Below are 13,977 nucleotides of genomic sequence, written 5' to 3' on the forward strand. Positions count from 1 at the left end.
AAACAGTTGATTTGGCCACACCTAATGATTTTGCTATCTCTCTGATGGGTTTGTTTTGATTTTTCTGCCTAATGATGGCTTGCTTCACTGATAGTGACAGCTCTTTGGATCTCATATTGAGAATTGACAGCAACCGATTCCAAATGCAAATGTCACACCTAGAATCAACTCCAGACCTTTTACCTGCTTAATTGATAATGAAATAACGAGGGAATAGCCCACACCTGTCCATGAAATGGCTTTTGAGGTGATGGCCCCATTACTTTTGGCCCCTTAAAAAGTGGGAGGCACATATAGAAACCGTTGTAATTCCTATAACGTTCACTTGGATGTAATTACCCTCAAATTAAATCTGAAAGTCTGCAGTTAAAGCACATCTTGTTTGTTTCATTTCAAAGCCATTGTGGTGGTGAATAGAGGTAAAAATATGAAAATTCTGTCAATGTCCCAATATTTTTGCACCTGACTATACATTTGCAGAATATACTTTCTGGGTAGGCAAAAATACATGGTATCCAAGTGGATGAATCTAATTGGCTCAGGTAGAGTGACTGGATCACATTATGCCGGGTGCACACTAGACGATATGTCGTCCGTTCCGGCGTCTTGGATGACCTATCGTCCACATTGGGTTGTGTGTACCTGCTATGTCGCTGATGATGTGCGATATCGTTAGCGGGGGCCATGCTGCCGAACGCATGGCCCCCGCTGTTGCACAGTCAGTCACGGCACTGGCAAGTGTGTACGTACTTGCCGATGCCAGGACCCGCTGCACGAGAGATCATGCTGGGTACACATCGTATAGTGTGTACCCAGCATTAGACTTGCTTAGTATGGTCTTGGGGTACACATGCAGCCAAATGGCCCTATTTTTGTTTTCTTTTCTTTTTTTAGAAAACTTTATACTCTTCTAAATTGCTGCAAATATGGACATCTTTACACAGTATGCAAACTTAAAGAAATAGCTATCAATCATTTGGGGTTCTCAAAAGTTAAATCCACCAAAACATATTACCTAATTAAAACCATGCTGGGTACTGTAACCTACGTAAATAAATTCTGTTACTTAGTAGCTTTGACAGGTAGTTAAAAAGTGACCTCCCTTATTAACATCATTATCTATGAAAACAATTGGTGCAGTATTTTTATAGTTACAAATGTTGCTAAAGAGAGTCTGATATTTACAACCTGTCTGTCAAATTTCAGCATTAGTGTTTGTCGGAGTATTCAACTAATTGCAGGCAGAAGATAAGTTTCAGATGTGTGGAATTTTTCCAGTTGAATTCCCCAACAGAATGTTTAGACATATTTTTGGAATGGAGTCACCCTTTAATTTGATTCAACTAATTTCACTAACAGTACCTAATTATCTAAATGTGATACAAATTTCGGTCCTCAGGACTATGACTAGGGAGAAATGGGTTTACATTCTCTTCAAAATGAGCAGTGTGAATGGCACGGGCCGTCCTAATTGCAGCATATTCCATAGAGGAATGCTGGAAGCAGTTCGGATGGGACAGAAGATTCAGATTTCTCTACAGACATGGAGCACACAGACAGTTCTGAAAGTAATGGGAACTCTCGGGGCCCTGCACGCATCACTCGTTCCACAGCAAGGCTTAGCCAGAGCTCACAAGGTAAGATGCCTGCAAACAGCATATGACCGTTAGGCTTTCTGTGCACTTTAGATTTAGAAATGATCGATTCTGTTACGGCTCGTATCCTCCCACCAAGTTCGCACATCAGAATGAGGCAAAATGTCATCATTCATGAACATCTCAGCATAGATGTCCGTGAAAGATGGCGTTTAGCGTCATTCTGAGATCCAAACTTGGCTGTAAGATAGCCGAACCGAACCGCTCATCTCTAATTATATTAATGGATATGATGTAAATGTCAATAACCTTCGGTCAAATGTTAGATAATGTACATGGGAAGTGGAGTGTTACACACTGCAGAAAAATCTAGTACATGAAACTGCTCATCGTGTCTGTAACTGCATATTTATTTATATTTTAAGTAGTGTTCATTCTAGCACCCACACCAGTCACAACCTATGCAGTTTTGTTTTACTGTCTGGTTGTCGCTCTGGTGATTCTAGCACATGCTGGTCTGTTTATCAGGAGTTTGTTGCATCAGCTGTGTGCTAGAAGCACCAGAAAAGAGAGCGACACCATAGGCAGGAAAGATTAACTGCATGGTTTGTCAGATGCAGGGTGCTAGAATGAACACTAATTTACTGTTTAAAAAATGACTTATCTTGTATTGTATACAAAAATATGTAGAGCTATAAAGCAGATAATTGTGTATTGTCCCTATAAGCAAAAAAATGCATTAATATTTTATTTCATGTTGCCTCAGTTGCTATCTTGTACAGTGTTTAGTAAATATCTAAATCTTTCAGTCCTACAAAGTAATATTTTTGTGCAGAGTTTAAACATAAGATTCTACGTGGGAGTAAATTATAGTTGTGCTGATATGTATGTTTTTTGGGGTTTTTTTTAATTTGACTTCATGTTATCTCTTTGTAATGAATTGTAATAGTTCCTAGTATACATTATCTTAAATCATAAGTTTTGGCTGAATAAGTGTTAGACGCACCTAGGGAATTAACAAAATAACAATCTTCTGTTCATGGACAAAGCAATTAATTTTAATTAGTGGCTATGTCCCATCCTGTCCGCTTCTTAGATGAGCAGGTTTTTAACCTTAACAAAAAGCAAATGTTTTTTTCTACTAAATGTTAAACTTTTATGCTTTAAAACCTTAGCTTTTGTTATCTCAGTTGATTTCTCTATTTACTTCTAAATCCTGGTAATCATGGCTTTCATTGGAGCAAGGAAGCGCGGCCAGAGGTCAGTCACATCTTTGTGTCCTCTTTCCTGGCTTCAAGGTCATTTCCAGATACATTGCACAGATTTCCCTAGCACACAAGCAATTTTGAGCAAACTGGCTAGAGAAGTGTCGCTAAAGCAGATGAACTCCACAGGTATGAACATAGGGGGCTGATGCAGAGAGAACTACTTTAGTTGGCATAGTGTAATGCTGCATACACACGGTACGATGGCAACAATCAGACGATCGTTGTCTGATAGTCTTGCATGTGTTGGATGTTCTTCCAACACATGCAGTAACCCCTTAATGACGAGGGGTCCCTATAGTAAGCAGGTTAACCTGGTCGATATCGACCAGGTCTGACTGCTTGCACAGATGACAGTAGTTGGTCGATAACGACCATACGTGGTCGCGCATCGACCATTGTATGGTCGTTTGCAGGGGCCAGAAACTGTCAGATTTTAACAGTAGGATCGTTATTGTTAAAATCTGACAGCTTGTCGTACCGTGTGTACGCAGCATAACTTGCGTGAATCACAGTGCCCACTCCCAAAACAGTGTGTGCATGCAAATGCAACCATGCAGAATTGAGTGATTCTGCCTCTTGCGTATGGATAGGCAGAATGGTGCCAGATGGGGGCATTCCAACGTAGGACTAGTACAGTGAGAGCGTGTTTGTACTGTAGTTTTGATCTCTTACAGACTGGAAAAAATGCATATTTGAGAGTGGCCAGGAGCAATTGCAAATAGTGAATGGCGGTGATGTTGATGACAGACACCAGCACTGGCTAACCATTTGTGATTGGCCGTATGTGTAAACGCTCTGCTGAAGCTGATTAGTGCTTTCTTCATCGTTTGGGCATAGATGTGAATGTATATAAGCACTTTTTTTTTTTTTTTTTGTTATCTTGTTTCCTATCTTGTACGAGACAGGAAATCCTTTCTGCTGTAGTTCAGTTAATGCCCAAAGCAAATGTGCTTGTTAAATGATTTGCTACATGTAAATGTCTGATGTGTGCCTGGCATAAAACGGATGCATAGACTACTGTTGCCGACTGGAATAAGCTCTGCATAAGTGTGGAATTATGTTATTTTTGCTTATGCTCTTTTTCTTTCCTGGAGTAATTTACACCCATTTGGCGACAGTCTATATCAGTCCCAGGGCTAATGTTGTTTGTTTCATGTTACTTTTAAATTAGTTAGTGACATGTCCAGTGATCGCGGTGAGTGACAAAATATGTGGGTCCCAGGATCCTCCACTTGAAAAAAAAACCATGAGGTCGTACCTGACCATTTTTGGGTCCCATCATAATTTATGCTTTAGAGCTCCCCACATGCCACCACACATGCCCCTAAAATGCCCATCTGATAACCCCAACAGCATCAGATATCCCCACATTCCCCTTAAATGCATGTTTTAATGCCTCCATGATTTTACAGCTAATATGACTTGTATGTTAACAAAACCCAAAGTGAATAAGTAGGCTTACCTTATCATCCCTTTAAACTGGGACACTCATGGATAACACAGCTTCTGTGGCTTGTTAAAACCAGGTGAAATCCAGGCTTGAAGTCAGCCAGTCACAGAATCTGTGTAATTAATTCATGAGTGTCCTGTTTTAAAGCTATAGTATGGTTAGCCTATGAATAACGCTTTAGGTAATAATAGGCATATTTATCAAAGGATATATGTGGTATAAACTAGAAGGCAACCATTTTCTGAGGTGGTATATAAATATTAAAAACTACCGGGATGTATGTACAGGAGACCACAGCAGATATCTGCTGCAATGCCCTAGTCATCTTGTTTGGGCAGGCAGGGGACGTCTTTCAGAAAGGGACACTCAAACGCGCCTTTGGTGCGCGCCCGAAAAAGTGGTGTAATTTTAGAAAAGAGGACCTGTCCTTGAGATGCAGCCCCTATTCATCACTGTAGGTGACATGCCCAGCACTCAAGGAGCTGCTGGGCTGCCCTCAAGGCAAGCTTTCCCTGCAGTGTGAATACATGTCATGCCATGCCGGTCACTGCGACCCACGAGTGGGGATGGCTGTCTTAGATTTTCACTGTATAGTAGGCCTTATTCACTTTACGTCACACAGTAGTACCCCTTATAACACATTTCTGCCACGCAGAAGTGCTCGGCCTTTACACATTATGCTGTACATTAGTGCCTGGCCTTTACACATTATGCTGTACATTAGTGTCCGGCCTTTACACATTATGCCGTACATTAATGCTCTTTACACATTATGCCACATATTAATGCCCGGTCTTGGCACATTATGCCATGCAGTAATACCCCTTACAAATGATGCCACACAGCCATGCCTGGCCTTTACACATTATGCCGCACTGAGTGCCCGGTCTTTACACATTATGACACGCATTAATACCCGGTCTTTACACATTATGCCATGCAGTAATACCCCTTACAAATTATGCCACACAGCCATGCCCTGCCTTTACACATTACCCCACACGTTAATGCCCTTTACACATTATGCCTCATAGCAGTGCCCGGCCTTTACACATTATGCCGCACATTAATGCCCTTTACACATTGCCTTACAGCAGTGCCTGGCCTTACACATTATACCACGCAGTAATACCCCTTATACATTATGCAGCCTCTTACCTAATGTGTCCCGCTAGCAGAACTCACCTGCTGCCTGGCCCCCAGTGCCCGCATCAGCAGGCAGCCGCATCAGCCGTTGATAAAAAGTGCTGCTGTCATACAAGTCTGCGAGCCAATCTGAAGTCTGCGAGCCAATCTGATCTCGCGGAGCCAATCTGATCTGGTGTCATCGGAGACTTGCTGTGAGACTTAACAGCCTGACAGGGATTGGCAGCGGCACAGCGCGTCCCCAGGAACCCAGCTCTCTTTTAAAAGTGAGTACTCAGTCCTTATTACGGGGTAAAATACACACTGTAGCGCATATTTGTGAACACTGCATGCCTGTAGATGGGAATAATAAAAATATAAAAAATGAACTGCACTTGGTAGATAAATAAAAGCTGCTCAGTTAATGAAATAACGTAGTAAAAAATATGTTGAAACGAGCGCTCATGTTTTGAGGCAGGGAAACGGTGAGAATGAAAGTAGTTAGGAAAAGAGACACATAACAAAAAATAGAAAAATTATAAAATAATAAAAATTAATAAGAAAATAAAATAAAAATATGAAAACATGCACATCTGATACCAGTGAATGTTTAAGCTCTTTTGAAGAAACGGTATGAGGCAGGTCCGGGTACTGTTGGTAAATGTCTTGGTATGGAACAATAAACCTACACTGTCCCTACCTTTTTCTTTATTGCAAGTGCTGTCCGTCTTCTTCGTGCTTGTCAGCGCAGGGACATGCACTTGGTTGTAGAGGCGACTGTACACGGTGGTCGAGAATGACGTCACTGATTCCTGGGATATGTGACAGCTGGTTTGCCGGTAGTGTCTGCTGCTTCTTCCCCTTTTTTTTTATTCTTTGCCCAACGTGTTTCATACCTGCCTTTGGTACTTTTTCATGTCCTGATATTCAGAATTCTAGTTCAGCTGAAACAGTATAGGTGTAAATTTTAAACCATCTTGCACATGATGAACTAGTGCAACAAAGAAGAGATTCCCACCAGAAACTAGGAAGATGGGAATAGATGGGAATTGTTTCTTGTGCACACAAATGGCATAATTGAGCATGATTTATAGGGCTTTGGTAAATTTACTCCCAACTTTTATGTTTCAGGAAAGTATTGTAGAAGCCTATGGTTGTGCTAAACTTAACCATATATAGTGTTAACTCTAGGTCCGGCGGCAGGCAGGGCGCCGGAGCTAGAGAGGGCAACCTTATGCGCGCGCCCGAAAAGGGGGCGTGTCTATAAGACGCGTCCCCTTTTCGTCATACTTGGGGGCGTGCCCGGCGCTTACGGACATGCCGGGCAGCCCCCAAGCGCTGCAGAAAGGGAGAATAGATGCCGGGCGCATGCGCCCGGCGTCTATTCTCCGGCGGTGACCGGGACACCGCATGTTTCTCCACCCGCGGGACACGGCACGGGAGAACGGCACCCACAGGCTGTGAGGGCAGGGCGCTTTTTGCCCTCCTCCTGGAGGGCAGGGTGCTTTTTGCCCTCCAGAAGGAGGGCAGGGCGCCGCGCCCCGCTAAAACAGACTAGCGGGAACGCTACATATATACCGCTTTTACACTTAAGTCCCGGGTCTGACCTGAGATTTGGCTAAAGCTCCAAACTGGGACAGATCCCCAGGGGCCTGCGAACTGAAATGGGCGAAAAGTGACCTGTTTTGGGCGCCCAAACGGCACTTTTTCGTGATCGCGCCCAGCAGTTTGGTCGGGGGAAGCCTATTTTACGCTGCTAGACCACTTTGGGCTCGATCAGCGCGAAAAACAGGACCAATTGAATAGCGGCCCACGATCTCCTGTCACTTTAGACGGGAGATCCGGACCGCGAAAACAGTTGAATACCGCCGTATGTGTAAGAGATTGTACTAGATGTGTCCTTGGCGACCTCAACTGTAATTAGACACAAACATTTATCAATGAGTGCAGTCTGACGGCAAATCAGAAAAGAATGAGCTTCACTGATGCTGGGTACACACCTGACAGATATATCTACAGATGATGGTTATTCATACACACTGAGCAACAATCTTTTCTCCTACCGCGGGTCCTGCTGGCCGAGGCCCTCCCCCAGCCTCTGCTGCAAATGTACGGGCTGTCGACAGACCACCCGTATGCACTGCACGAGAGACAGATAGATATATCTGGCATCGACTGTGAAGCAGAGTCGACGCGATTCTGTCTGTGAATTACGTCATTCACAGACATATCGCTGGTACACACTGGCCGACGGGCACCCGATATATTGGCTGATCAATTAATCGCCCAATATATCTGCCAGTGTGTACCCAGTATTACGTGCTGCTTTAAGGTCGCTGTAGAACTGCTGTGTTGATTCACATGAGAGAGAGACTAAGGTAGGCAGATAAAGATGTGCAAAGAAATTAGTTTTTTCCGAGGTAAACATTTATGACCGTAAAGCAAAGAAAAACTGGAGTATAAAAAAACCCCCAAAAAACAGGTTTTACTTTTTTCCTTGGTACCAACCATGCATCCAATCTTTATAAACCTTTTGACCGCTTTGCATGCTTCAATGGGGGCTGGCTTGATCCATTAGCTTAATTTAACTGTAATAGGGGTCTATTCATAAACACTACTTTAGTATCCAACTAGCTGTGTGTAGCAGCAGTGGATACAAAAACACTAATGAAATTCAACATGGCTCTGGTGCATAGACAGCCAATCTTTGGTAGCAGTGAAACTTATCACTGCTGTGTCTAACGTGGCATTTCTAGTTCTCATGCGTGAACTGGGGTTCACATATGCACACAAAGAAGTCTGCACCTAGCCGAGGGATCCGATCAGGGGCGGAAAGACACAAAAGGATCCTTTTTCGCAACCTTGACCTCCTTCCCACAGGAAGGTGCGGGAGTCTGCTTCATCTGAAGATGGTGAAGGTTCTCTCTGTCAAGCTCCAAAGATTTTGTATGTTCGAAGCTTGATGAATTTGGGTCTACATATAATATGGGGATTGAAAGGTAAGCAGGAAATTTCCATGATATCTTCTGTACTACCTTTATAATGAATTGCCCTGATACTTTTCTACAAAAATAGGTGAAAATGTTAAGTTACACCTAGTTTTGTACAAATTAAGGGATAATTAATAGAACCCATAGCCTTTATCAAACCAAGAACAAAAGGTTTATTTTGTGTAAAGGATAAATGTAGTAATGAACAAGTTGTCAAAGCTGCCAATCTGTTTTAAATCGGAAATAGAAATAAATGCTAAACCTTTTTTTCCTATTGCAGTTTGAAAATTATCGATCTGACCTGCCGATGATTAGCGACTTTAATAATCTGCTCCTTATTTACACTAGGTGACCCATCTATACTAATATAATAAGACTGTTGTGTCTGTTCCAAGTTGGCGCAAAAACTACTGAACCGATTTTCATAAAAAACGGCATAATTTTGTAGTAGAAACTCTTAGAGGGTGATTCAATTCAGCGCGAGTTGAATAGCGCCAGGAAGTTGGTCCCGAAGCTATTCAATTCAATCCGCTGTTTGGTCCGTCTATTACAAGTTAAGTCAGAGAATGCCAGTTCACGTTACTTCACCTGTGTGTTTAGTAGCGAGAACCACCATTCTCTAACTAAAGTGCCAGCAGTGAGGCGGTTAGCGCCGCACAAAGCCGGAAAACAGCCTCGCGCCTGGCACTTTAGGCGGATTTCTCCTCGCACCCTCAGAAGGGTGTATGGAGAAATTATTTAGTCGACCTAACAGCACACTGAAATGAATAGCTCTGGGACCAACTTCCCGGCGCTATTCAACTCGCGCTGAATTGAGTCGCCCTTTTATAAATAATCTGCACTTTGTTTCATCTTGACATCATCAGTGCAAGAAATAGGTGTGGCACCATGCGCACGGCAGGTAAGGGTTGGAGGGGAAAGATGCTTTGGCCCGGCATTCACTTGAATAGGATATGTTACATAGCAGTCTGTGCACAGGGCACACAGTGACATTGGTGTGAGTGGTGGGTGAAGACACTGTTGCCACCAGTCTGTATAGTGCTGCTGGTCACATGGCCACTTCCGCTACAGGGACCTATGCAAAGCAATACAACTAGAATACCTCAAAAGAAAGATGTTATCGCAAAGCTGTGGGCAATAGCTAGTTTCAAATATAATTGATCTCCAGGAGGTCTGTAGTACTATTTATAATTTATGTAGAGGGCAACACTTTAAACCAGAGGTTCCCAAATATGGTCCTCAAGGAGCCCCAACAGTTTAGGTTTTAGAGATTTCCATGGTAGAGCACAAGAGGTTAAACCAAATTGACTTAGGTACTAATTAAGTCACCTGTGGTCAAGCATGGATATCCTTAAAACCTGGACTGTTAGGGTGCCTCAGGACCCCAGTTTGGAAACCTCTGCTCTAATCCAGGGCTCGACAAATCCTGGGTGCCAGGTCGCCATGGCGACCAAGTATTGTGACCTGGCGACTGGATTTTGTGTTGGCTTCCACAGGACTGACAGTGTGACATGTAGAGGTGGGTGGCCAGCAAGCCAAGACAGTGGCTGTGCGTGAGCTTTGGATGCACTGCTGCGGGCGCGTTCTCCATAGCCCCAGAGATCAGAGCTCAGCTGGGAAGGACGCGGATACCAGAGTCAGGGCTGAGCCGGGGAGGATGCGGTGTAATGCAGGGGCACTTAGGTGACTGCACTGTGCCTGCAGTACATACACGAGCCTGTGCCTCCAGTCACCCTTGGGACTTTTGTGGTGCCAGCTACCGGCTGCATCGCCGCTTGCATTGTTGTCACGTCAGTGTTGCTCTGTAACCAGCACCTGGCTGTTGGATTCGGCAGAGAAGGGAGCACTGACCACTGTGCTTTATGAGAGAGGTCTCAGCAGCTTTGGCACCCCAGCGGCCCCAGGCTCAGACATCCCAAGTGAAAAATAAGCGCAGCGACAGCCATCAAACACAGTAAGACGTGTTGTTTCTGGCTGCACATTAACACTGTGCCTCCTCCATAATGTCTTGGCCTCCTGCTGTGCCTTATTTGGTGCCGGTCCTAAAGCCAGTCTGTGCACTATTCAGCTATCCCCCCCCCTTTCACCAGACCATAAGTTTACTTAGTCAAATTGTCCACTGCAGACATATTAATTTAAGGTCTTCCTCTGATAAAAGTATTATTCATTGGGCACCCTACTGTGTGGCATGCTATGATTTGGGGTTACTGCTGTGAGGCATACTATGGATTGGGGGCCCTGCTGTGTGGCATGAGATAAATCGGGGGGCCCTGCTTTGTGGCAGGAGATCAATTGGGGGCCATCCGGTGTGGGATGAGATGAATTGGGGGCAGTACGTGTTTTATACTATACATTAGACACCAGAGATTAGCATGTGGCTAGGTCTGATGGGCATTGAAGAGGCATGTGTGGTGGTCTAATGGCATGTGGGGAGGTCTGGTGGGACATTAAAAGGGCTTGTATGGTGGTCTATACAAGTTTTCATATATTTTGGTTGGTGATCTGAAACATTTACGCTGGCTTCTAGATTTTAATAATATTTGTTGAGCCCTGCTCTAACCGATATCTTATCCTAATTATTATTATGACCTAATATATTTTAAATGTGATTTATTAGTGTCCCTTTATCTGACTACAAGGGGGGGAATTCAATTGTTTTTGGGCGCCTGTAGCTCCCATCTAAAGTAGAGATGATCGGTTCAGTTTTGGCTCTGATCTTCCTTTGTCTGTGAAAGATGAATTTTTGCCTCATTCTGAGATCCCAACTTGGCAGGAAGATCTGAGCTAAAACCGAACCGCTAATCTCTAAACTAAAGTAACAGGAGCTATTCAGTTATTTGCTCTACCACCGACACGCTGGGCTCAATGGCCGCATTTTTGCTTCCAAAAATTCAAAAATTGAAGGAAAAATTCCATTTGCTCACACCTCAGGAGGCTGAAATCTGCAATAAGCATTCTAGTGTTCCCACTAGGTTGTTTCAGCGGGGCGCCGCACCCTGCCATATTTCTGAAGGGCAGAAAGCACCTTGCCTTCCAGCGCGCCGCCTCACTGAAACAGCCTCCGGGTTCTGTCCTCCACCTGCGGGCCGCAGTGTCCCGCGGGTGGGGAAAACGGCACAGCAGCAGTCACCGCCGGTGAATAGGTGCCGTTCCACTCACAGTGACCACGGCGTTTTCGGGCTGCCCGGCATGTCCGTAAGTACTGGGCATGGCCCCGAGATAACAAAAAGGGGATGCGTCATAGAGACATGCCCCCTTTTCATTGACCACACCCCCTAGTCGGACGGGCGCTCGCAGAAGTGCCCTTGCTCTAGGTCCGGCGCCCTGCCTGTCGCCGGACCTAGAGTGAACACTACATTCTATGCTAAAAAATGGTAACAATGTAGAATCCAGCTGTCTAGTTGCTGGTCCTTCCAGGTTGGTGTGTTCAGCTGTAACTTATTATTGCCTTGTTTTTCCAGATAGAAAACCACTTATCACAAATTTTCCTTATGTTAAGCTGATTAACATTCACTATTAAGTGTCTACATTGCATGTGACATAATTTGCTTTCTTTTAACTACCAGCTTTCACTTTAACAGTTAGAATGTGTGTATTCTCTTCTGATTGTAGTGTATAGGTCACTTTATCTGTTTTGCTTAGTGTTGGTGCCACAATTAAGGCAGAATTTAAGTATATTTATGCTTATTACAAAACTGTAACTAGTAATTAAAGCAAAGAGTAACTGACCTAAAAATCATACATTATAATTCTATCTGCTAAAAATAAGGCAGCACAACTTGCTGGGATTACTCCTGATAATTAAATTAGAGCAGTGGTTCTGAAACTTGGTCCTCAAGACCCCAATCAGTTCATGTTTCCTGTGTCACCTTGTGGATCTTTAAAATGTGACTTGGTATTATACCTGTGCACCTGCTGGGTGGTCTGGAAAATGCGACCTATTAGGGGTCCTGAGGACTGGGCTCCAATAGTCTGCAGTACCTAGCACAATAGTTTAATTAAGCAACATCCTTGAGTGGTGTTACCCTTCATATTGGAGTTTACCAAAAGCCTGTACTGTGTGGAGCCACTGATGATTGAATCGCAGAACTTTTGGGCTAGATTATGGTGATTTAACCATAGGCTGCAGTAGTACAATACTTAATTATCTGCTGTGATGGTCTACTTTGCAATGTTTAGGCCAGGTATAGGCAACCTTCAGCCTGATGTTGCTGATTTTCATCTGCCTTGATGCTCATGAGAAAGTGACCAAAAGTTGCTCATCCCTGGGATAGACATTATATTTTTTAGTTCACTGAACTAGGAACAAGTGGTTGTTTTCTTCTGCCATGTATCCATGATCAGAAAGTTGCAATCGCTTACAGGGCAGGTCACAAAAAGGTTGACCGTGTCGGCGAGTGAAATTGTGGTTTGTATTAAACCAGATTCCAGTCCGGTTGGCAATCTGCAATCGTTTGGTGCAGAGGAGCCGGTCTACTCCACTCGGAGGGTGACCCGTAGCCAGCAGCAGCCCACCCCCGTGACTCCGAAAAAATACCCACTCCGACAGACCCGCTCATCGGGATCAGAAACCGAGCAAGTGGTGGACTTTTGTGACAGAGGTACGGGGGTGCAGCCGAGCTTAAGTACTGCCGGACGCGCTCTCTCTCTTGTCATAGTAGATGCACGCTGGCTGTCTGTTTAGCTGTGACCCAGTAGAGTAGACTTTTCTTTGTGTTCTAATCTTTCAGGTGTAATTCTTGACAGATATCAAACCATCTCTTCTATCTGCTGCAGATGCTAAAAATACTGGGGATCATGACGAATCCCCACCCCGCACTCCTACTGGAAACGCACCATCATCAGAATCTGACATAGACATTTCAAGTCCCAACGTATCTCATGATGAGAGCATCGCAAAGGACTTGTCCATGAAGGATTCTGGGAGTGACCTGTCCCACAGACCTAAACGCAGGCGTTTCCATGAGAGCTACAACTTCAATATGAAATGTCCAACACCTGGCTGCAATTCTTTAGGTAATTATGTTGGTGTATCAGTGCAAGAATATTTGTTAATTGAAATAATTTAAAATATCATGTTTACATTATATTGATGAAATGCCTAAATAGTCTGATATTAAACCATTCTTTGCCATTGTGATTGATATTATCTGATACATTTTGAGTTACTCATGAATGTAATATTTACATAATTTATGGCTAATTTTCAACAATACTGTTTTCAGAGACCATACAGCAGGGGTGGCAAAAAAGTTGACCTTGCAGCAAAGGGCGTGGGGTCCGTCCTGCTGAAATCATAGTTTCCCCAATTCAAATTACGACACACAGCACAATCTTATTCACATTACGCTGCACATAGTACCCCTGATTCATGTTACTCTGCATAGTAGTGTCCCTTATTCACATTACGACACACAGTAGTGCCTTAATACACAATGCTCACAGTAATGCCCCTTGTACACATAATGTCCACAGTAGTAGTTCACCTATTGCAGTGTCCACTGTAGTAGTGCCCCTTTTGCAATGCCCCCAGTAGTAGTGCCCCTTTT

The 13,977-nt window shown here is 43.8% G+C and overlaps 1 protein-coding gene across 6 annotated transcripts in view; it reads left to right on the plus strand.

Moving 5' to 3' along the window:
* Positions 1 to 13,977, plus strand: part of KAT7 (lysine acetyltransferase 7) — a 47,902-nt gene that overhangs the window by 5,303 nt on the left and 28,622 nt on the right. For 2 of the 6 annotated variants that reach the window (XM_088443587.1, XM_088443586.1), the window contains exons 2-4: positions 1,490 to 1,637; positions 12,853 to 13,029; positions 13,205 to 13,444. In XM_088443587.1, the coding sequence (XP_088299713.1) occupies positions 1,490 to 1,637; positions 12,853 to 13,029; positions 13,205 to 13,444 (565 nt within the window). Of the gene's footprint in view, positions 1 to 1,399; positions 1,638 to 12,852; positions 13,030 to 13,204; positions 13,445 to 13,977 lie in introns of all 6 variants that reach the window. The other 4 variants (XM_088443590.1, XM_088443591.1, XM_088443588.1 and 1 more) reach the window with 3 other exon arrangements.

This window comes from Taudactylus pleione, unplaced genomic scaffold, assembly GCF_031769625.1.
Source record: "Taudactylus pleione unplaced genomic scaffold, aTauple2 ptg000331l, whole genome shotgun sequence".
NCBI classification, from domain to species: Eukaryota; Metazoa; Chordata; class Amphibia; order Anura; family Myobatrachidae; genus Taudactylus; species Taudactylus pleione.